The 23,473-nt window shown below is 36.3% G+C and overlaps 1 protein-coding gene across 2 annotated transcripts in view; it reads left to right on the top strand.

Annotated features, from left to right (window-relative positions):
* Positions 1-21,203, top strand: part of pld1b (phospholipase D1b) — a 34,287-nt gene extending 13,084 nt beyond the window's left edge. For both annotated transcript variants that reach the window (XM_016274263.1, XM_016274264.1), the window contains exons 3-26: positions 65-231; positions 882-1,024; positions 1,418-1,529; positions 1,607-1,672; positions 1,766-1,824; positions 1,924-2,016; positions 2,142-2,294; positions 2,373-2,522; positions 3,895-3,978; positions 5,376-5,457; positions 5,647-5,757; positions 10,911-11,099; positions 12,501-12,717; positions 14,071-14,199; positions 14,440-14,558; positions 15,012-15,125; positions 15,214-15,324; positions 15,508-15,596; positions 15,873-15,986; positions 17,536-17,585; positions 19,036-19,170; positions 19,429-19,582; positions 19,681-19,798; positions 19,880-21,203. In XM_016274263.1, coding sequence (XP_016129749.1) covers positions 65-231; positions 882-1,024; positions 1,418-1,529; positions 1,607-1,672; positions 1,766-1,824; positions 1,924-2,016; positions 2,142-2,294; positions 2,373-2,522; positions 3,895-3,978; positions 5,376-5,457; positions 5,647-5,757; positions 10,911-11,099; positions 12,501-12,717; positions 14,071-14,199; positions 14,440-14,558; positions 15,012-15,125; positions 15,214-15,324; positions 15,508-15,596; positions 15,873-15,986; positions 17,536-17,585; positions 19,036-19,170; positions 19,429-19,582; positions 19,681-19,798; positions 19,880-20,104 — 2,984 coding nt within the window. In that variant the 3' untranslated portion in view covers positions 20,105-21,203. The remainder of the gene's footprint in view (positions 1-64; positions 232-881; positions 1,025-1,417; positions 1,530-1,606; positions 1,673-1,765; positions 1,825-1,923; positions 2,017-2,141; positions 2,295-2,372; positions 2,523-3,894; positions 3,979-5,375; positions 5,458-5,646; positions 5,758-10,910; positions 11,100-12,500; positions 12,718-14,070; positions 14,200-14,439; positions 14,559-15,011; positions 15,126-15,213; positions 15,325-15,507; positions 15,597-15,872; positions 15,987-17,535; positions 17,586-19,035; positions 19,171-19,428; positions 19,583-19,680; positions 19,799-19,879) is intronic.
* The last annotated feature ends 2,270 nt before the right edge of the window (positions 21,204-23,473 follow it).

The following is a 23,473-nucleotide window of genomic DNA, read 5'->3' as shown; positions in this document are numbered from 1 at the left end:
CCCAAACTTTTGAACAGTAGTGTAAATAACTGTCAGAAATTAATTAGAAATATTTTTTCCACAGAAAACCGCATCCCCTTCTCAGCTGTGTATAAAACAATAGGCTTTAAAGAGACCGGGGCACGTGTATTTCTTACTGCGCTTCCCATCACCGCCAAAATCCTGGAGGTGGAACGCTTCACTTCTGCACAGGATCGCTTCAACATCACCTCCCAGAGAAGTGTCTCTAAGGTGAGATCTCCCACTCCCGCTCCCCTTCATGAAGTGTTAGTATGTGGGCTGAGGAGGTATATTTGTTGCCCGGGAGATTTAGAGGTTGCCAAGGCAATTTACATGTTGCCCTGGAGATTTGGGCACTATATACAAAAATACTTGGCACATGCAACATAGTTTTTCAGAAGAATAATGACAAAAGGCCCTCTTAATGAATCTAATGAAGACCCATCCCTCGTTTTTAGAACTAGTTTATTCAATGTTTAAATAGTTGAAATATTTAGGAAATAATTAATTATGCCCCCTCCACCATGTTGTTCCAAACACAAATGCTGTTATTTTTATTTTTATTTTACTTTACTTTACTCTTTCCATACAATGACCATGGTGACCATCTGTCAAGGTCCAAAAAGACACAATAAAAGCACCATGCAAATAAAAAGCAAAACGTGCTCCATAAAACTTTTGAACTATATTCCATATTATAGTTTTACATGTTTGTTGTTGTTGTTGTTTTTTTTTTTTGTCCAATTTTTCTTTTTTTGTGTGTTCAGAAAACCGCATACAGGGTTTTTTTTTTTTTTTTTTTTTTTTTAACAACACGAGGGTAAATCACAAAATAATTTATTTTATTTATCCCTTTTTCTATTGGCTGTTCATGTATCCAGGCGCTTCCTGCAGTGTTTAAGATAGAGATGAGACACGGAAACTTCACCTGGTTGATAAAAAGGAAGGAGAAACATTTTGTGGATCTTCACAGGGAACTACGCACCTACAAGACCTTCCTCAGAATTCCACTGCCATCCCGCAGGTGACTAATATTAATTTAAATGATGTAAATGTATATTCTATTATATAATGTACATAATATAATTTACATGTACGCTACTTTCAAAAGTCTGAAGTCTAAGATTTTTATTTCTTTTTGGTAACTATTTTTAAACTGTAATTGATTCCTGTGATGGAAAAGCTGAATTTTCAGCATCATTACTCCAGGCTTCAGTCTCGCATGATCCTTCAGAAATCATTCTAATCAGCTGATTTCGTGCTCCAGATACATTTCTTCTTATTAACAATGTTCAGCAGCATTTATTGGATATAGAAGTATGTTGTAACTTTACAAATGTCTTTACTGTCACTTTCAATCAATTTAAAACATCCTTGCTGTGTGTTTGCTGTCTTTTTTTCATTCGGTCAATAATAGTCACGCGGAGCGGAGGCACACTATAAACAGGAACCTTGAAAGAAACATGCCAAGTCTACCCCGGGGAGGAGGTGAAGAACTGGCCAGGGAAGAGCAAGTGTCTAGTCGAAAAGTCAGTTTCCTGTTTCACTGATACTCTGCTGACAACATCATATGACTGGTGTCTGACTAGTGTGATTTTCTTTACAGAGGCAACTTGAAGACTACTTGAATAAGCTGCTAAAAATGCCAATGTATAGAAACTACCATGCAACAGTATGTGCTTATTTAGATTATGTACAATATTTCAGTCCATATGTCGTTTCTTGAATTACACGCATTAACAACCTGTCCTGTTTTGTACTATAGATGGAATTCATTGATGTGAGTCAGCTGTCCTTCATTCATGATTTGGGACCAAAAGGCTTGTAAGAGTCTTCATTTATTGACTAATAATGATGTTTTAATAATTATTTATAGATCATTATTGCATTTTGTGTCATTTTGTGACCCTGTTTCCTTCCCAGGGAGGGCATGGTTCTCAAAAGGTCAGGGGGTCACCGTATTCCTGGACTGAACTGCTGTGGCCACAGCAAAATGTGCTACCGCTGGTCTAAACGGTCAGTGGGGTGTCATTCATATTCAAATTATACAAAACAATCACCATGCAACTTACCCTGCTTTAAATACAGTAAGAGGATTTTCAAGTAAAGACCCTTTTTTGTCTTACTGTTGGTCTTTACAGCTGGATGGTGGTGAAGGACTCTTTCCTTGTCCTCATGAAGCCAGACTCGGGTGCCATCTCTTTTGTCCTGCTAGTGGATAAGGTGTTCGACATCAAAATGGAAACTAAAGACACTGAGACGAAGCATGGTGTCCGCGTAGACTGTCTGTCCAGGTGTGTGAACACACATGTTCATTGAGGCAGAATGTTGACTTTTTTTGATTAAGTGAAAGAGCTTCTTGTTTTGTAAAGGACTCTGGTGCTGAAGTTCACGAGTTACCGTCACGCCCGCTGGTGGGGGCAGGCCGTCGATGATTTTGTGCGCAAGTATGGCAGCAATTTCCTTAAAGATCACCGCTTTGGATCCTTCGCCAATGAACAGAAGAATATCCCATCTAAATGGTAAATACTGCTTTGTACATGCATCCAGTCGCTAAAAAGTTGATACCATGGATGCTTTGGGGTGGGTACTTTTGATTTGGGCCAATAAGCAACCACCTAGCAACACCTTGGATACCTCCCACTAAACCTTTTACACGGGCAGGAACCACTCACATTTTCTTCAGAAAATGTCAAATAATAGCTAGCATTTAGCTTTCGTATGATATATTATTATTTATTTATTAAAAAAATAAATTAGAAGCCCACTAAAGCTAACTTTTAGCGTATTAAAACTTAAATTATTAAAACTCTTTGTATAAAATTGTTATATATATATATATATATATATATATATATAATATTACTTATTATTTATTTATTGGAAAAAAAGGATGATTTGGGTTTACAAAGCACACTAAAGCTAACTAATAGCTTATTAAAACTTTTAGTTTATTTAAACTTAAATGATTAAACCTTCATTAGTAGATTATAATATATATTATCCTTTTATCAATAAGTTAATAATCATATGGTGTGTGTGTGTGTGTGTGTGTGTGTATATATATATATATATATATGTGTATGTGTGTGTGTGTATATAAATATAATTTATTAGCCATTATGTTGTATTATATTAATGATTATTTATATTATTTGATTATTTATATTTTATATTAATTATTATTTCTTGAAAAAAATTATAATTATTTGTTTACTATTATATTATATTACTGATTACATTACATTATTGTATTAAATTACATTTAGCTTCAGTTTTACATTTTATTATAATATAGTAGCTATTGCATTGTTATATGATATTATGGTGTATCATATCACTGATTATATCTTTTTTTTTTTTATTATATTTTCAGTTTACTAAGCAAACCAAAGCAACCTTTAGCTTTAGTTTTAAGTTATTAAATTATATTAGCTAGTGTATTGTATTATATTATTGTACTGATTCTATTATTATTTGTTTTCAGCTACAGTAATATGTTTCAAAACCATGCAGAGAAAATCAATAACGCATCTAGCAGAAGCAGGTCTCAAAGGTTTCCCAGAACAGATAAACATGTGAAAGCTTCAGCCGTCTGCCGCTGTGTCTTCGGGTGAAGCCTGTTTCGCAGGAGTAACTTGAGAGAAAGAGAGGGAAAGTGTAACCATAGACTCCATCCTCTTTTGACCCCGTGGAGGAGTGAGATTGTATCTGGGGCGCAGCTTCACTGCTGGTCTGGGCAGATGATTAGTTGTTCATTGTTGCAGCATTAAGCCCTATTAGTTGTGCTTGTTCTCTGAATAATGATGTAATTAAGTTTGAGAATCAGCAAGAGTGTGAGCTTGACACTATCAGCCTTACCCATTGATTTGACTGGCTGGGTGTGTGTTCCAGGTATGTGAATGGGAAGCAGTACATGGAGGACGTGGCAAATGCGCTGGAGGAGGCAGAGGAGGAGATCTTTATCACCGACTGGTGGTATGTTGAGATAAAACCACTCCCATACATTCAGCTTTTCTTTGGGTAATATTGATTTATTTTAGAAGTAATGCACAGATTAGATGAACTGCATCGGTTAATATATCCACAGTAAAACTTCCCCTAAACTCTGAGAAAATCAATAACATTGCTCAGTTCTAGGAATGCAACAGGAAATTGTTCATTTCTTAAAGGGTTCCTTGGAAACAGAACAGAGACCATACTGGATATACTGACTTCAGGATATCAATGTCCTAACCAGTCCTCACACAACAGATGTGTTTTGGTTCCAAATAGAAAATAACGTGTATTCAGAACTGTGTGCATGTGGAGCACAATTTAAAAATGAAAATGATGAGCAACATACAGAGCATGGAAAAAAGTAATTGCATCTTAAAAAGTCATTGGAAAATGTATACACTGAAATAATATAATATAATTATACAATTTATGCCCAACTCTATTTATTTTTACTATTTATTTATTTATTTATTTTAATAATTATTAATAATTTATTGATTTTTTTATTTATTTGTAATTGTTAATATAATTAAAATATGTATTAAATGTATGTATTGTATTAAAATGTAATTAAGATAATTAACAAATTTAGGTTATTGAATTTATTAATTAATTTTTTTCATTTATTTATTTTTTATTAATTTAATATAATTGTTTATATTGATTTTTTAAAAATATATGCCTTATTAATTTAATAAAAAAAATATATATTTTATTTTAAAATATCTTTATCCAGTAACCATTTATGACTGTAAAAGTTTATTGTTCCAAAGATATTGATTTTTTAAAAATATATGCCTTATTAATTTAATAAAAAATATATATATTTTATTTTAAAATATCTTTATCCAGTAACCATTTATGACTGTAAAAGTTTATTGTTCCAAAGTTTGTGAACCTTGAAAAAAGAAAAAAAAAAAATGTTCACAGTATACTGTTGCTTGTCACGTTCGCAAAAACTCAGATGGAAAAGATGTATTGCTTATTGCTTTGTCCTGTCATAACAATTAGGTCATGAACTGAGAGAAAAGCCCAAAGGAAAGTAGTAAAAAGAAAGAGAGGGAAAGAAAGCTAGTTGTATACTTTGTACGCACCCTCTCAGAGAGCACCTCCAGCTGGGAGCAATGGCCAAACAGATCCGTTACCTTCATCAGACAGATGCCTGGTGCTGTGTTACAACATCACTCAGTCATCGCAGCAGACATCCTGCAAGTGTGAGATTCAAGTGTGTGTGTGTGTGTGTGCACTTTTTTTCCCTAGCTTAATACATTTGAATTTATGTAGGCGACAGTGAGATGTGAGACTAGACGTTGATGCATATTTGATGTTACAAATGCTTCCCCTGCTGATGAGTTCACCTCTGTGTGTCACGGCAGGCTGAGCCCCGAGATCTTCCTCAAGAGGCCTGTCGTCGAGGGCAACCGCTGGAGACTCGATTCCATTTTGAAACGGCAAGCGGTGAGTTAATCCAACACATAGCTGTGACGAAACTGCTATCTATCTGTGACTTTACTGCACCAGCAATAAAACCTTCCCATTCAGTGTACTCATGTAATGTTTTACACTCCAGGGTGTTTTCCTGGTAATATATTAATATTGACTGGCAGATTTGCTGGACTGATTATCAAGAACCGTTTGTTCTTGCAGCAAAAAGGTGTGCGGATCTTTGTGATGTTGTACAAGGAGGTGGAATTGGCTCTGGGCATAAACAGCGAATACAGCAAACGGACACTACTACAACTTCACCCAAATATCAAGGTGAGATGAAAGTAGTCAGTCACACGTGAAGCTGTGATTATGAACAAGTTATCAATCACTGCAAAGCCAATAACTACTGAAATAAAACCTTTAGGAGACATTTTTTAGTTGACAAATTACAGATTTGCTTGAAAATGAAACTACAAAGATTTTAAAGTTATATAAACAAGTGTGGTTTTCATATAAATGAGTTCCAATCTTATGCTATTCCTCTGTAACTATAATTCTGTAAGAATACTTTTTAATATTTGAAAAAATTACAGTTGGACCTAATATGCCAATACTAATTAATAATATGCATGTGTAATATTTACATAGATTTTTTAGAATGCCACTAATAATTTATCACAAATCTCTGTTATGAACATGTATTTTAAGTTACGCGTTGTCATGTCTACAACCAGTGTTGGTCTCGTGACTCCAAAAATGTAATTTATTTCTCGTTACTAGTTACTCCTTTCAAAAGTAATATTATTACTTTCTGGCAACAGTAATTAGTTACACTACTAGTTATATTACATTTCCTTCACGGCCCACAGAAGTTGTAATTGTGTATCTTCCCCATAAAGTTCTTCTAAAATGTTACTAACAATATATTTCTGCTGGCTCATCATTTGACCAAAATCTACATTGGATTGCAGAAGTTATTACAAACACTCAATGGTGATTGATTGTGACTTTTAAGTAAAAGAGTTGTATTAATCTCATTGTCGTCGTGTGTAGCTTGAAGCTAATTGTAGCTATAATTTCTCTGTTACACACATATGATTTATTTTACCAAAAGAAATTGCGCAAGTTTGTAAGAACATGTTTTGTTTTCCAAAAAGGTTTTTAATTATAGTAATAAAATTTATATCGGGATCAGAGAGATGTGGGTGGGCAAGCCATGTAATGCCACAGCTTATACATCATTGTTCAGATGATCTTTTGCCCTGACAAAATCAATGTAATGGCAATATTTCCATCCACTGAATGTAAGATTTTCCATATTCCAAGCTTGCCTGCTGCATTGAGGACTTCATGTGCCTGTGTGAGTCGTGAAACTTATGAAAATAAATCTAGGAATTATTGGAATTTTAATTTCAAATCAGTAGGGGTTGTTCCATTAGAAGTAACTAAGCAACAAGCTGTTTTATGGATGGTAACTATAATATTATTCCTGAAATCTTGGGTAACACTTTATTTTCATCTAGCAGAAGCAGGTCTCAAAGGTTTCCCAGAACAGATAAACATGTGAAAGCTTCAGCCGTCTGCCGCTGTGTCTTCGGGTGAAGCCTGTTTCGCAGGAGTAACTTGAGAGAAAGAGAGGGAAAGTGTAACCATAGACTCCATCCTCTTTTGACCCCGTGGAGGAGTGAGATTGTATCTGGGGCGCAGCTTCACTGCTGGTCTGGGCAGATGATTAGTTGTTCATTGTTGCAGCATTAAGCCCTATTAGTTGTGCTTGTTCTCTGAATAATGAAAATGATGTAATTAAGTTTGAGAATCAGCAAGAGTGTGAGCTTGACACTATCAGCCTTACCCATTGATTTGACTGGCTGGGTGTGTGTTCCAGGTATGTGAATGGGAAGCAGTACATGGAGGACGTGGCAAATGCGCTGGAGGAGGCAGAGGAGGAGATCTTTATCACCGACTGGTGGTATGTTGAGATAAAACCACTCCCATACATTCAGCTTTTCTTTGGGTAATATTGATTTATTTTAGAAGTAATGCACAGATTAGATGAACTGCATCGGTTAATATATCCACAGTAAAACTTCCCCTAAACTCTGAGAAAATCAATAACATTGCTCAGTTCTAGGAATGCAACAGGAAATTGTTCATTTCTTAAAGGGTTCCTTGGAAACAGAACAGAGACCATACTGGATATACTGACTTCAGGATATCAATGTCCTAACCAGTCCTCACACAACAGATGTGTTTTGGTTCCAAATAGAAAATAACGTGTATTCAGAACTGTGTGCATGTGGAGCACAATTTAAAAATGAAAATGATGAGCAACATACAGAGCATGGAAAAAAGTAATTGCATCTTAAAAAGTCATTGGAAAATGTATACACTGAAATAATATAATATAATTATACAATTTATGCCCAACTCTATTTATTTTTACTATTTATTTATTTATTTATTTTAATAATTATTAATAATTTATTGATTTTTTATTTATTTGTAATTGTTAATATAATTAAAATATGTATTAAATGTATGTATTGTATTAAAATGTAATTAAGATAATTAACAAATTTAGGTTATTGAATTTATTAATTAATTTTTTTTCATTTATTTATTTTTTATTAATTTAATATAATTGTTTATATTGATTTTTTAAAAATATATGCCTTATTAATTTAATAAAAAATATATATATTTTATTTTAAAATATCTTTATCCAGTAACCATTTATGACTGTAAAAGTTTATTGTTCCAAAGTTTGTGAACCTTGAAAAAAGAAAAAAAAAAAATGTTCACAGTATACTGTTGCTTGTCACGTTCGCAAAAACTCAGATGGAAAAGATGTATTGCTTATTGCTTTGTCCTGTCATAACAATTAGGTCATGAACTGAGAGAAAAGCCCAAAGGAAAGTAGTAAAAAGAAAGAGAGGGAAAGAAAGCTAGTTGTATACTTTGTACGCACCCTCTCAGAGAGCACCTCCAGCTGGGAGCAATGGCCAAACAGATCCGTTACCTTCATCAGACAGATGCCTGGTGCTGTGTTACAACATCACTCAGTCATCGCAGCAGACATCCTGCAAGTGTGAGATTCAAGTGTGTGTGTGTGTGTGTGCACTTTTTTTCCCTAGCTTAATACATTTGAATTTATGTAGGCGACAGTGAGATGTGAGACTAGACGTTGATGCATATTTGATGTTACAAATGCTTCCCCTGCTGATGAGTTCACCTCTGTGTGTCACGGCAGGCTGAGCCCCGAGATCTTCCTCAAGAGGCCTGTCGTCGAGGGCAACCGCTGGAGACTCGATTCCATTTTGAAACGGCAAGCGGTGAGTTAATCCAACACATAGCTGTGACGAAACTGCTATCTATCTGTGACTTTACTGCACCAGCAATAAAACCTTCCCATTCAGTGTACTCATGTAATGTTTTACACTCCAGGGTGTTTTCCTGGTAATATATTAATATTGACTGGCAGATTTGCTGGACTGATTATCAAGAACCGTTTGTTCTTGCAGCAAAAAGGTGTGCGGATCTTTGTGATGTTGTACAAGGAGGTGGAATTGGCTCTGGGCATAAACAGCGAATACAGCAAACGGACACTACTACAACTTCACCCAAATATCAAGGTGAGATGAAAGTAGTCAGTCACACGTGAAGCTGTGATTATGAACAAGTTATCAATCACTGCAAAGCCAATAACTACTGAAATAAAACCTTTAGGAGACATTTTTTAGTTGACAAATTACAGATTTGCTTGAAAATGAAACTACAAAGATTTTAAAGTTATATAAACAAGTGTGGTTTTCATATAAATGAGTTCCAATCTTATGCTATTCCTCTGTAACTATAATTCTGTAAGAATACTTTTTAATATTTGAAAAAGTTACAGTTGGACCTAATATGCCAATACTAATTAATAATATGCATGTGTAATATTTACATAGATTTTTTAGAATGCCACTAATAATTTATCACAAATCTCTGTTATGAACATGTATTTTAAGTTACGCGTTGTCATGTCTACAACCAGTGTTGGTCTCGTGACTCCAAAAATGTAATTTATTTCTCGTTACTAGTTACTCCTTTCCAAAAGTAATATTATTACTTTCTGGCAACAGTAATTAGTTACACTACTAGTTATATTACATTTCCTTCACGGCCCACAGAAGTTGTAATTGTGTATCTTCCCCATAAAGTTCTTCTAAAATGTTACTAACAATATATTTCTGCTGGCTCATCATTTGACCAAAATCTACATTGGATTGCAGAAGTTATTACAAACACTCAATGGTGATTGATTGTGACTTTTAAGTAAAAGAGTTGTATTAATCTCATTGTCGTCGTGTGTAGCTTGAAGCTAATTGTAGCTATAATTTCTCTGTTACACACATGATTTATTTTACCAAAAGAAATTGCGCAAGTTTGTAAGAACATGTTTTGTTTTCCAAAAAGGTTTTTAATTATAGTAATAAAATTAATATCGGGATCAGAGAGATGTGGGTGGGCAAGCCATGTAATGCCACAGCTTATACATCATTGTTCAGATGATCTTTTGCCCTGACAAAATCAATGTAATGGCAATATTTCCATCCACTGAATGTAAGATTTTCCATATTCCAAGCTTGCCTGCTGCATTGAGGACTTCATGTGCCTGTGTGAGTCGTGAAACTTATGAAAATAAATCTAGGAATTATTGGAATTTTAATTTCAAATCAGTAGGGGTTGTTCCATTAGAAGTAACTAAGCAACAAGCTGTTTTATGGATGGTAACTATAATATTATTCCTGAAATCTTGGGTAACACTTTATTTTAAGGTGTCCTTGTTACACATGTTACATGTACTTCCTATTATAATAACAATTAATTATGCATAATTGCATGCAAGTAACCCTAAGCCAGACCCTAATCATAACCCTAACAATATAGTAAGGACATGTAGTTAATTATTATTACTCCGTACCTAAATGTATAATTACACTGTAACAAGGACACCTTAAAATAAAGTGCAACCAAATTTTATTTGTAATTATTTACACTACTAGTTACTGCAAAAAGTAATATTATTACTGTAACTAGTTACTAGTAAGTAGTTACTGCCCAACACTGTCTACAGCTTACTTGCATCACAGTAATGGTTCCTAGTTTATTTGGAATCAGACATACAGTAATTTGAAAATGACTCAATTCAGTGAGGGCATCATTTGGGAGGTCAGTAATAAATCTGAACGAGTCACTGACTGGTTCAAAGCTGTGTAATAAATTCTATTGACTGACTCATTAAAAAGTACTTCTTTGTAAGAATAATTTGTTCACAAATCGGACATCTGGCACATACTCTAAGAAGTTTAAGTCTGACTGAACTGCATTTTCTTGACTGTGGCCAACTATGTTGACTTGTGTTTGTTTTGCATATTGCAATTTTACAATCTTTAACCACTGTGCTACATCAAAGAGTGCTAACAAATTTATTTTCTCAGGTAATGAGACATCCTGACCATGTCTCCTCTTCAGTGTACCTGTGGGCACATCATGAGAAGATTGTAGTGATTGATCAATCGGTGGCTTTCGTGGGAGGCATTGACTTGGCGTACGGACGCTGGGATGATGTGGAGCATCGGCTGACTGACATAGGAAGTGTTACCAGGACTTTTCCTGTGTCTGCAGAGGTTTGGGAGGTCTCATATTTTATGCTGGCAGTGTTGATTTAGTATAATTTCTATACTATCATAGTATTTATTAAAGGGATAGTTCACCCAAAAATGAAAATTCTGTCATTAATTACTCCCCTTCATGTCGTACCAAACCCGTAAGATGATTTGGGGTGCCGTGACATCTGCTGGTGTTGTCCATTGTGTTTTATCAAGTCCAAAGTCAATGCAGCCGTCTACCAGGAGATTTTGGTGCACTTTATGCTTCCATCTGCTGACAAGCTTTATGGAGATGCTGATTTCCTTTTCCAGCAGGACTTTAGCATCTGCCCATGATGCCAAAACCACTTCCAAAAGGTTTGCTGACCAAGATATCACTGTGCTTGATTGGCCAGCCAACATGCCTGACCTGAACCCCATATGGGATATTTTCAAGAGAAAGATGAGAAACAGTTGATCCAACAATACAGATGAGCTGAAGGCTCAACAGTGCCTCAGCAGTGCCACAGGCTGATCGCTTCATGCCACACCTCACTGATGCTGGAGTTTGTGCTAAAGGAGCCCCGACCAAGTATTGAGTGCATAAATGAACATACTTTAAAGAACTTGAACTTTTCTGTTTTGCAACAGAAAATTATTGATCTTAGGAAATATTCTACTATTTTAAGATACTGGATTTTTGACTTTCATGAGCTTTAAGCTCTAATCATCAAAATTAAAACAAAAATGTTTGAAATGTTTTACTTTACATGTAATGAATCTAGATTCTAGAATATATGAAAGTTTCACTTTTTGAAATGTTACAAAAAATTTACTTTCACAATATTCAAATTTGTTGAGATGCACCTGTGTGTGTGTATGTATGTGTATATAAGTACCCTTTAGCACTTTAAAAAACAAAAAAACGAACACTAGCTTCACTAATCTTTGTATTCTATCTATTTGTTTTCTATTTATTTATAATACAATTAACAAAAGCAAAAAAAGAACTCTAACACTAGTTTTTATTCTATCTGTTTTCTTTTTATTTATTATATAATAATAAAAAAAACGTTGCTACGTGTACTGCGTTAAGCTAACTGAGACTTGTTATAGCACTTGCATATCATTGCTCTTTATTGATTTTGATTGCTTCCATTGTCCTCATTTGTAAGTCGCTTTGGATAAAAGCGTCTGCTAAATGACCAAATGTAAATGTATGTGTATATATATCTTTCAACTAATATTTATATTTCAATTTATTTTAAATACCCAAAACAAATTTTTATAGTTTTTTGTAGTTGTTGTTAACAAAAACAACATACTAAATGTCCTGGGTCTTTTTAGGCATTAAATATTCAAATAAATACATTTTTGTGATTTATGAATACACAATCAAATATAGAAAATACTTATTTGATGTCCTACTATGCGTCACAGAACACTTCTGAAGGCTCTCCTTCTATGGCCTCTCAATCAAACGGTCCCAGCACGGTGCACACTAACGGCAAAAGTTTGCCTGTTGACACAGTGGACCAACCGAAACTAAAAGGACAGGGCAAGACAAAGAAGACCCGATTCAGCATCCGCAGGCACCTGCAGAAGCACGGGCTGGCTCCTGCAGACAGCGTGAGCAGCGGCGAGAGCTCTGAAGAAAGTGAGTATGCCTCCGTCTCTGGAGTGCTGGCGAATACAGACTAGTGGCATGCTACTGACCTAAACTCCCACATTCAGCTGTTATCACACAGCACTGCTGATTGTCTAATGCCCGCTGGCAGCGCTTTCATATGGCTGACCAGCTTATGCAATGATTTACAGTGTTTACCATAAGTGCAGAAAAACATGAATCATTAAGGTTTTAGTTGAGGCTTGTGATATTAAAATGGGTTGTTATAAAATACGCTTATGAATATTTTAGTCTAAAATCTATATTAATGTTCAAATACTCTCTCTTTTTCACTCACGTTTTCCATACCACGAAGTTTGCCTGTTGACACAGCGGACCAGCCGAAACTAAAAGGACAGGGGAAGACCAAGAAGGCCCGATTCAGCATCCGCAGGCACCTGCAGAAACACGGGCTGGCGCCTGCAGACAGCGTGAGCAGCGTCGAGAGCTCTGAAGAAAGTGAGTACGCCTCCGTCTCTGGAGCGCTGGCGAATGCAGACTAGTGAAATGTTACTGACCTAAACTCCCACATTCAGCTGTTATCACACAGCACTGCTGATTGTCTAATGCCCGCTGGCAGCGCTTTCATATGGCTGACCAGCTTATGCAATGATTTACAGTGTTTACCATAAGTGCAGAAAAACATTAATCATTAAGGTTTTAGTTGAGGCTTGTGATATTAAAATGGGTTGTTATAAAATACGCTTATGAATATTTTAGTCTAAAATCTATATTAATGTTCAAATACTCTCTCTTTTTCACTCACGTTTTCCATACCACACTTTTTAAGAGGGTTGTCTCGGTTGTAAAGATGCCCCTTTTCTTTAGGTTATTCTAACAGTATTTGCAGCCACCAAAATTTGATCCCTCTTAAATGGATTGAGCTGAGGGTGTCCATGCCCTCCTGCTTGTGCCCAAGTGGTGAGTAAGAATCAGGCTTGGGTGAGACGTTTCAGGTGCGGACTCTGTCAGAGGTTGCCCCTAATTCTGACCCTGAAAGGTTTTGTTGTAAAGAGCTATTTTATGGGTCAATAGAGCAACCTTTCAAAGCACTGTGTGGTTTGCTGTGTTTCAACATTCATCTGGAGAAGTCTGCAAAATGGACCTGACTAAGATGCAGAGTATTCAAAGCTTGCAGATTCCATGCATGTGTGTTAGTTTGGACTGACATGGCAGTAACTGTGTGAAAGCATGGATTGCTGAAAAAAGTTGAAGTTGAGAAAAAAAACTTTGGGGTGTGTTTTTTGGATTGATGCATGGTTTTGGTTGCGTTTTTTTTTGTTGATTTTCTTTTGTCTTTATTTGTTGTTGAATTTCTTTATTTTTTTCTGTCACTCTTATCAGAGACTGAAGCAGCACAGGACCTGCAAGCAGATGTGATTGGCCTGATGGGAAACACGCGGTTCTGGCATGGCAAAGATTACTGTAACTTTGTTCATAAGGACTGGGTCCAGTTGGATAAACCTTTTGATGGTACATTTTTGCATTTTTAAAGATAACAGCATTTAATGGTTTTAAAATTATTTTTGTGCATATAAATATAATACAATACATAAAATGAATAAATATAAAAGCTTTATATTATATATTCATTATGTACATTTAAATATTAAATACAAATATTACCGTTTTAGCATTTTACCATGCTTTTAAATCCAATTTTGAAATTTTAAGATTCAAATTATTTTTTTCTGTATTCTGTTCTTTTTGCAGATTTTATCGACCGGCACATAACTCCCAGAATGCCTTGGCATGACATTGCCTCGGTGGTTCATGGGAAAGCAGCCAGAGATGTTGCACGGCACTTCATTCAGCGCTGGAATTTCACAAAGGTCAGAAAGCCAACATTGGCGTCATTTATTGCAGTATGTCTTCATACCGCCTCTCAGTATTTCCTGGTTTTGTGTGGATAGTTGTCACATAATATGATGTAGTTTTTATCTACATCAAGATTTTATGTTAAAATGAATATGAATGTCAAAGAAAATGATAGATTTTTTTTGAACTGGTCAGCATTTCTTTTTACTTCTTATATCATTTCCAATGATCCTGCAGTGTGAGAAATTCATTTTAAAAGTACAAATATTCCAGTTTTTTTATTAATATTTTGTAAAACACGTATGCATAATTCAAATAAAATTAGTTTGAATAGTTTTGTATAATGTCACGCCACAAGACATTTCAACTTCTTAAAAGTATTTCATGTCACCCCCCTGTGCTGTTGACTAATATCATAAACATGGCTTTGAATATATTTTTGTATTTGCATTGCCACCTTGTTTCAGATCATGAAGCCCAAATACAGATCCCTGTCGTACCCATATCTTGTTCCTAAATCTCACACTACTGCGAATGAGATCAAGTATCAGGTCCCTGGCTGCACCCAGACTAATGTCCAGGTACAATTTTATGTAAACATCAATATTCCCATCAGATCTTCTACAGACAAATACCACATACAGCATTCATAATACTCTCTTTAATTAGGTGTTACGATCCGCCTCGGACTGGTCAGCGGGTATAAAATACCACGAGGAGTCGATTCATACGGCTTACGTCAACGCAATTGAAAACAGCGAACACTATATTTACATAGAGGTTTGTGGCACAAAGGACATATACTCGGTTCTCTAAATGTGTTCATATTATCCCCATCTAATAGCCTCACTGTTGATGTATTGGTTGCTAACCACAGAGACTGTTGCTTTTATGTCTATGGAATACACAGGATGTCTTATATTAGCTTTTCAGTGGACTAATGTGTTGCGTTTCCTCTTTCAGAACCAGTTCTTCATAAGCTGCGCAGAAAACAAAGTCGTTCAAAATAAAATCGGAGATGCCATTGCCAAGAGGATCATAAAAGCATATCGGTGAGCTGCGTTCAATAAGTTGTGTCTTTTGTTCAGTCTCCAACCTATTAAAGAAATCTCTGACACACAAAGGCACACATCTTCTTTAATGAAACACTTGTAAATCAGTAAGACATAGAGTCTAAAGACAAAAAGGTATTCTTTATTGGTAAAACAATAGCCAGCCATGAATAGATAGACTGTGTAAGGCCATACTTACACAAACTGTCTTTGATATTAATCTCTCTTGCTCTAAAAGTAATAAGTAATGTCATGTCCTTTCTGTGTGGTTCACAGGGATGGTAAAAAGTACCGCGTGTATGTGGTCACACCACTGCTTCCCGGGTTTGAGGGGAACATCAACACTGGAGGAGGCAGTGCCATACAGGCAGTCATGCACTTCAATTACAGGTAACACTAAAAAAATAAGATCCAAGTATTGAGTAGAAAGAAATTTCCTTAGTATATATACTACTGTTTAAACTTAATTCTGTAAAGGATGCATAAAATGATCTAAAGTGACAGCAAAGAAATTTGTCACAAAAAATTTTGAACTTTATATTCATCGAAGAATCATGAAAAAAAAGAACATGGTTTCCAAAAAAAGAAAAGCAAAATTAAAGGGATAGTTCACCCAAAAATGAAAATTCTGTCATAAATTACTCACCCTCGCATCGTTCCAAACCTACAGTATAAGACCTTCTTTCATCTTCTGAACACAAATGAAGATATTTTTGGTGAAATCCGAGAGCTCTCTGACCCTGCATAGACAGCAAGGCAACTGACACGTTCAACGCCCAGAAAGGTAGTAAGGGCATCGTTCAAATTTTATGAAGCTATGAGAATACTTTTTGTGTGCAAAGAAAACACACAAAAATAATGACTTTATTCAGCAATTTCTTCTCTTCCGCATCAGACCTTGATGCACATTCACGACAGTATCACACGCATGCATCACGGTACTCTCATGAATCGGAAGAGAAGAAATTGATGAATAAAGTCGTTATTTTTGTTTTCTTTGTGCACAAAAAGTATTCTCGTAGCTTTATAAAATTAAGGTTGAACTACTGATGTCACATGGACTATTTTAACGATGTCCTTACTACCTTTCTGGGCCTTGAAGGTGTGTCAGTTGTGTTGCTGTCTATGGGAGGGTCAGAGAGCTCTCGGATTTCATCAAAAATATCTTCATTTGTGTTCCGAAGATGAAGGAAGGTCTTATAGGTCTGGAACAACATCAGGGTGAGTAATTAATGACAGAATTCTCATTTTTGGGTGAACTATCCCTTTAAGCAGAACAACTGTTTACTATATTGCTAGTATTAAGTGTTTTTCTTGAGCACCAAATCAGCAGTTATAATTATTTCTGATAGATCATGTGACACTGAAGACTGGAATAGTGGTTTCTGAAAATTAAGCTATGCCAACACAGTGATAAATTATGAAATATTGTAGATGTAAATTATCTGATAATTTAAAGGAATATTCCGTCTTCAGTAGTCCATCTTTTTTGCATAAAGCCGATTACCACAGAAAATACATTGTCAGTGCTAGTAAAAGTGAAGTACTGAATATAATATACAGACAAGTTTAGTAAGTGACTGTATAACACCATGTCTAATAGTTTTTATTTTGGGACTATACTATACTGTACTTGTGACTATAAATAGTGTTTTAATCTTCTATTCTGTAAATAATGTGTTTGACCGCCACTTTACTGTAAGTGCTTTACTGAAGCAGTTATTTTTTATTTGTTGTAATTGACCACAGAATGCTGCAAATGTGTTGATAGAGCATCGCTTGCGTTGAAGACAGCACAGTACTTGCATCTACCTATAAAAGTTCAAATATTATTCTGCTGCATTAAAAAGTTATAATTTATCATATAAACAGAGTGTTTCATTGGAGGGATTCGTTTGCGAATGTTATTTCTAAATGTATTTTGGCTTTTTTAATGCAGGACAATGATTAGAGGAGACTGCTCCATTATCTCTCAGCTGAAGAAAGAAAGTGAGTACAGAGATGTATAAATACCCATAAATGTTTAATCTGTGAAGGGTGTGTCTGTAATTCTTCAGAAGATCTGGCTGGTACACTAACCAGATGTTCTTCATGGGCAACATTCTGTGAAGTTTCTGTGGTTGACCCATGCAGTGCAGGCACTCAAAGACCTATGTGGTTTTCTGTATCCACCATTTAGAAAAATTAATGGCTTGGTTGATTTTATTTGATGGGTTTCGGTGTCAAAGGAGAGGCTCAAACAGACAAGAACAAGAAAACAAGTATTTCCTGAAGTGCTAACCTTTTACCTATAAAGCCTTTAGTCTTCCCATCCCAAAAACTACACCATAATGGACAATAATAGATCATTACGTCTTATATCCTCAAACAAATTTGCTGCAGTTGTAGCTTAAATAAGCGACAACTGTACTATCCCATGAAGTGACTTATTCTTATCTCGCATCTCTTAATGCAGCTTTAATAAAACTAGAAGCCTTCAGAACTTTAAAACACAACAGTGCCCTCTTGTGGTTCTTAATTTATAGTAAAAGACAAAATCATAGTGGTTAGTTGTGAAAGACCTTGTGGAGAAGTACGCAGTGTGTGTGTGTGTGTTGTATCGTGCACCATCTACTTGCAGTCAAACACACTGCTGCAGTGTCACAATGTGGTGAAGAGCGGTCAGTCTGTACCCATTAACCCCGCCATGAGAAAGGAAGGAGTGAAGTTTCTCTGTTTGAATTATCCAGCACGTTGTTGGTGTTCTGTTGCAGCTTCACTGGATCTGAGCGGTCCCACAGTATCCCGAATACAGATACAGATACATATCGCTGTTTTCTGAAAATGCAGGAGCTTGATTGTGGGTGTATCATTGGTCTGGTGTGGTTATAAATATAGCTAGAGTTGTGCTGTGGAACTGCACAGCCTTCTGCTCAAATCAAATAATCAGCAACGCAAAAATATACAAGAAATTTAGTTCTATTTAAAAGAAATATTTGGAAATATGAGATTAAGCTCTATGTAAGACACTAATTTTTAAAGTGACACTGTACAACTGTAACACCAGCGGATGAAGTATCAGAGGAAGGAAACGGAGACTCTATTGAGCTCCTCGTGTGGCGTGAATGTGAGGGGTGTCGAAATACATGTGAAAAAAGTCCCAAAGATCCAAAGAGTTTTAGTTTTTGTTATTTTATTATATCATGCTCAACTAAGTTAAACTTACATTTAAAAAAAAAATAAAAAAAATTTAATTCCCAAAATATTTTAATGCTATACAGATGAATAAGTTATATTGGTAAATGACACAATGTTTATTTTTGGCTGAACTATTTCTGTAAACGATTCCTTGTAAACATCAAATGAAACCGGAACATGAATATATAAAAACCCTAAAAGCATCATTTGCTGTCTCTCTCTCTCTCTCTCTCTCTCTCTCTCTCTCTTTGTGTGTCTGCAGTGAGTGATCAGTGGATGAATTACATCTCATTTGGCGGTCTGAGGACCCACGCTGAGCTGGAGGGAAAGCTGGTGACTGAACTGATATATGTGCACAGCAAGATGCTTATTGCCGACGACAACACCGTCATCATTGGTGAGTAAAAATAGAAATTTGCAGACAGGAAAAACAGGAGTGTGTATCATCTATAGACATGTGCTAATAGAAATGATGTGGCAATCATGAAACTGCTGCTGTGGTAATTTGTGGTAATGTGAAGTAATTCGTTAACATCAGAGAATGACAGAGACGAAATGCCGCCTCCTGCCGTTAAGATGTAGTATTGTAGTCTATTATTTAAAATGTCAATGCATTTTCAGTACTTTCATCATAAATGTACATTGTATCTGCCAGGTTCTGCTAATATCAATGACCGGAGCATGCTGGGTAAGAGAGACAGTGAGGTGGCGGTCATCTTTGAGGATATCCACACTGTGAAGTCAGTAATGGACGGTCAGGAGTATCAGGCCGGACGCTTTGGATTGAGTCTGCGGCTGGAGTGTTTCAGGTTCAGGACTCATTCAAGTCTGTTTCTTGCATTTACCATTTTTAGAAACATGCAAATAAGGTTTGAAAGATGTGTTCTACTTCCTTTAAAATCAATAGGATGATTCTTGGTGCCAACACTGACCCCAGCATTGATGTGACGGACCCTATAAGTGACCAGTTTTACAAGGAGGTGTGGATGACCACCGCTGCCCGCAATGCAACTATTTACCAGAAGGTCAGCTTACATTTTTTTTACACAAAATATCTATAAGTCTCTTTTCATATAACCTGACTGAAACTTCTCCATCCCCTCCAGGTGTTCCGCTGCTTGCCGTCCAGTGACGTTCGGTCAATTTTCGAGTTGGATGGCTTCCTCTCTAAGCCTGGTTTGGAGAAGGAGGAACCTGCACGTGCTCAAGAGGAGCTGAAGAAGATTCGAGGCTTCCTGGTCCAGTTCCCTCTCCAGTTCCTCAGTGAGCAGAACCTTCTGCCACCCATCGGATCAAAAGAATCCATGGTGCCCATGGACGTGTGGACGTGAGAGAACCTGCCCACATCACCCGAATAAAATAAGAAACTGCAAATCTAGCAGATGTACCAGGAACGACCTAAGCTTTCTTATTATATAACAAACACTTCTGAGACAGAAAATGAGATCTGAAGGAGATTCAGCCATAAGTTGTTTACCCACCTGGACACCAGATTTGGTTTGTTTCATCCCTGTTTGAAGCTTGATTGAACACTATGCAACTAATATTATTTTTTTTATGAACTATTCTCATAAATCCTATAAAATGGTGATATGGATGCTTTTGTGGTGTCCTGATTGGATGCTGTATGTTGGTTTCTTGTTCATTATTACTGAACGGTTTTGTGCCCTGTAACATGCACTGAATAGGTATTATTCTCTGCAATTAAGTGCCAACTATGTATTTGTAACTTTCATCTTTTCTCTATATGAAGTGCAAACATTCCTTGTGTACTATATCTCAATGTAATTTATGGTTATGTAATGGTGGACATGGTTGGACATGTTGTTTTCCTATGGTACGAATTGCCATGTTTTGGTGGCCTTACTTGTTTACTGTGTTCTTAATGCTGGTTTTGAACTAAAACCCACCAAAGCATTTGTCTATTATGACCAAACCAAGTTGTTTTCATAAGACTAGTATTTAGACTTATCCCCATTACTTGTCCATATTGTACAGTATACTGTAAAAACATGCCTGGAGCTTTAATGAAGTTTACTGTCGGTTCTTGAAGTAATGAAATCATTGCTCATGACATTCCATTTAAAAGTACTGAATCAACTACAACTGCTACCGTTTAAATAAACTGTTCAGGATTTCCATGTCACTATAAAGACTGCAGCATGTGTGTCCGGCATTCTGAATATCCAGCAAGTATCTTCTAACAGTTGTCAGCCAAGCACTCAAATGTCTGCACTGTTGACTGTGTATCTGCACTTTTACTTCAGAAACTAATTCCTGTTCTCTTTTTTTTTATCTTCTTTTCCTCATGTATTTTCCCCATTAATTGCATTTTTGCACAAAATATGTATCATCAAAAACACAAATGATCTGTTTTGGGATGTTTATGAAATATGTGAACTGATGTTATACAGATGATTAAACCATAATTTAAACCAACACACTACTGAGTCCATCTATCTGTCTATCATCAAAGTGTTGGGGTTTACTACACAAATGCTTGATTGGAACATCATGTCTGCGGCTGTGTGTGTGTGTCTCTGGGGTGTCTGATAATGACTGAACGTGTGAACACTGTCTTACGGTCTCAGTGGTCTGTGTGGTGTGTACATGTGTTTCTCTGGGATATGTACAGCTGTCATGTTCCCTGCAGACTGTAGTCTGCGAGCTACAGCTGAGCAACAGTCCCTGATACAATCTCATGACCTTTGACCTACCTCTCACATAGTGCACATATCACGTCATTGGGTGATACAAGGGAGAAACTCACCAGTGCAATTATAAAGCTATAAAACCTGAGCGAGTTTGGAATCTTTAATAATCTCACATACACATACAAATATTACATTTCACTGTCAAATTGATATTAAATTAGCTGCCGTTTCAGTGAATAAATGTTCTATTATTAGAATGATGGTTTAGGTCAATATAACTGACCTAAAGTTTGCCTTGAGCAGATCTCTGTTATTGTAGAGAACAAGCCCATACACAAAGTGTCATTTCTGTCTGACTGAAAAGAATTGAGAGAGAGATAAAAGCCAGGATTACTACAAAAGCATGTTGTCCTGTGCTCAAGCTCATGCATGTCTGAACATTGTTTCTAAAATCCTCAGATATGTGTACCCGTGAGCCTTTTTGTTACAATAAACAAGCGAAATCTTTTTATCAGATTTAAAATGTGACCAGGTGTTTGAATATATTTATTTGTGAACCCTAGGAAGAGGGTGTGGTACAATATTTTCCCACAATGATGAGTCAAATCCTCACTGGGATTTTTTTTTTATTCTTTTTTTTTTTTATTCTTTTTTTAATTATTAATAACCTGACAACCAGTTACATAAAACATTAAAACTCAACTTCCTTTTCCTCAATATACTCTCCTATTTTTATCTCTTTTTTGTTTATTAAATCCACATGATGCTGTTTCAAGAACCTCACATTTATTATAATAGGCCTGATTAATCTACTTCATTCTTCAGGGGAATCCACAGGGAAAAGTGTTGCATAACCACGGGTATCACTCCTAATAAATATCTCAGAACATACGCGTGTCAGACGGCAGCATCATTATAGCAAAGTCTTTAATTATATGTGTCCAAGTGTGAAGGATTTTGTTCTGCTAACACTATTAACTAATTCACTGTCCATTAGACAGGGGAAGAAAGATAATCGCCCTTTTCCCATAGACTCCTCAAATCTTCAGAGAAAATCTAAACAACAGTGACGATGATGAATGGAAGCAAATCTGGTTTGAAGGCATGTAATGTGATCAGGCTAAGCCACACAAATACAAAGGATCTTATTATAAAGGCAGGCTATTGCACAAACCACTGCAATGTGACTGCATTGTCAGCACAAAACATTTTCTCACAGGCAATCCTAATGCTAATGGTGCTGTTGCAACAGATAGAGCCCAATCAGGAACCCAATCAGGTTTTCAAGTACACAAAAACGGCCTGTTTTTACAGGCAAAAGTCACTGAGGAACAAAGCTGTCTTGTGGCAAAAAGCGGAGAGGAATGAGAGAAATGTAGCACACACATATCAGAGTCTGTGCTGATAAGATGAAAGCTATTGTGCAAGGGAGGCTTCACACTAGCTGAATGCTTGACAGGGATTCACTCTGGGGAAACATGGATTTTTACAAACAAGATGTTGTGAGAAAAACTTTAAAAAGGCACAGAGTATGATTTCAAGACTCCTGTATGGCACATTTGTGTGTATTTTTCATAAGCTCTAAGAAGACCTTCTGTTCTGGCAGAATAATTTGTCTTATACTCTGAGCTCCTCCATTCCAGCACAAAATTCCTTCAGAATAATTAATATCCCCCATTAAATTTCATATGTGACCGAATGATTCCACACATTTACCACTAGATGGAGCACTATTCACTGAAGTACTGTGTCTAGAGCAGTGGTTCCCAACCCTGGTCCTGGAGGCACCCCCAACACTGCACATTTTGCATGTCTCCTTTCTCTGACGCACCAATTTCAGGTCTTGGAGCAGGGGTGTCCAAACTCGGTCCTGGAGGGCCGGTGTCCTGAAGAGTTTAGCTCCAACCCCAATTAAACACCTGAACCAGCTAATCAAGCTCTTACTAGGTATACTAGAAACTTGAAGGCAGGTGTGTTGAGGCAAGTTGGAGCTAAACTCTGCAGGACACCGGCCCTCCAGGACCGAGTCTGGGCACCCCTGTCTTG

Source organism: Sinocyclocheilus grahami, unplaced genomic scaffold (assembly GCF_001515645.1).
Source record: "Sinocyclocheilus grahami isolate Dianchi unplaced genomic scaffold, SAMN03320097.WGS_v1.1 scaffold85.1, whole genome shotgun sequence".
NCBI classification, from domain to species: Eukaryota; Metazoa; Chordata; class Actinopteri; order Cypriniformes; family Cyprinidae; genus Sinocyclocheilus; species Sinocyclocheilus grahami.
This window is presented reverse-complemented; position numbering and strand designations above follow the sequence as displayed.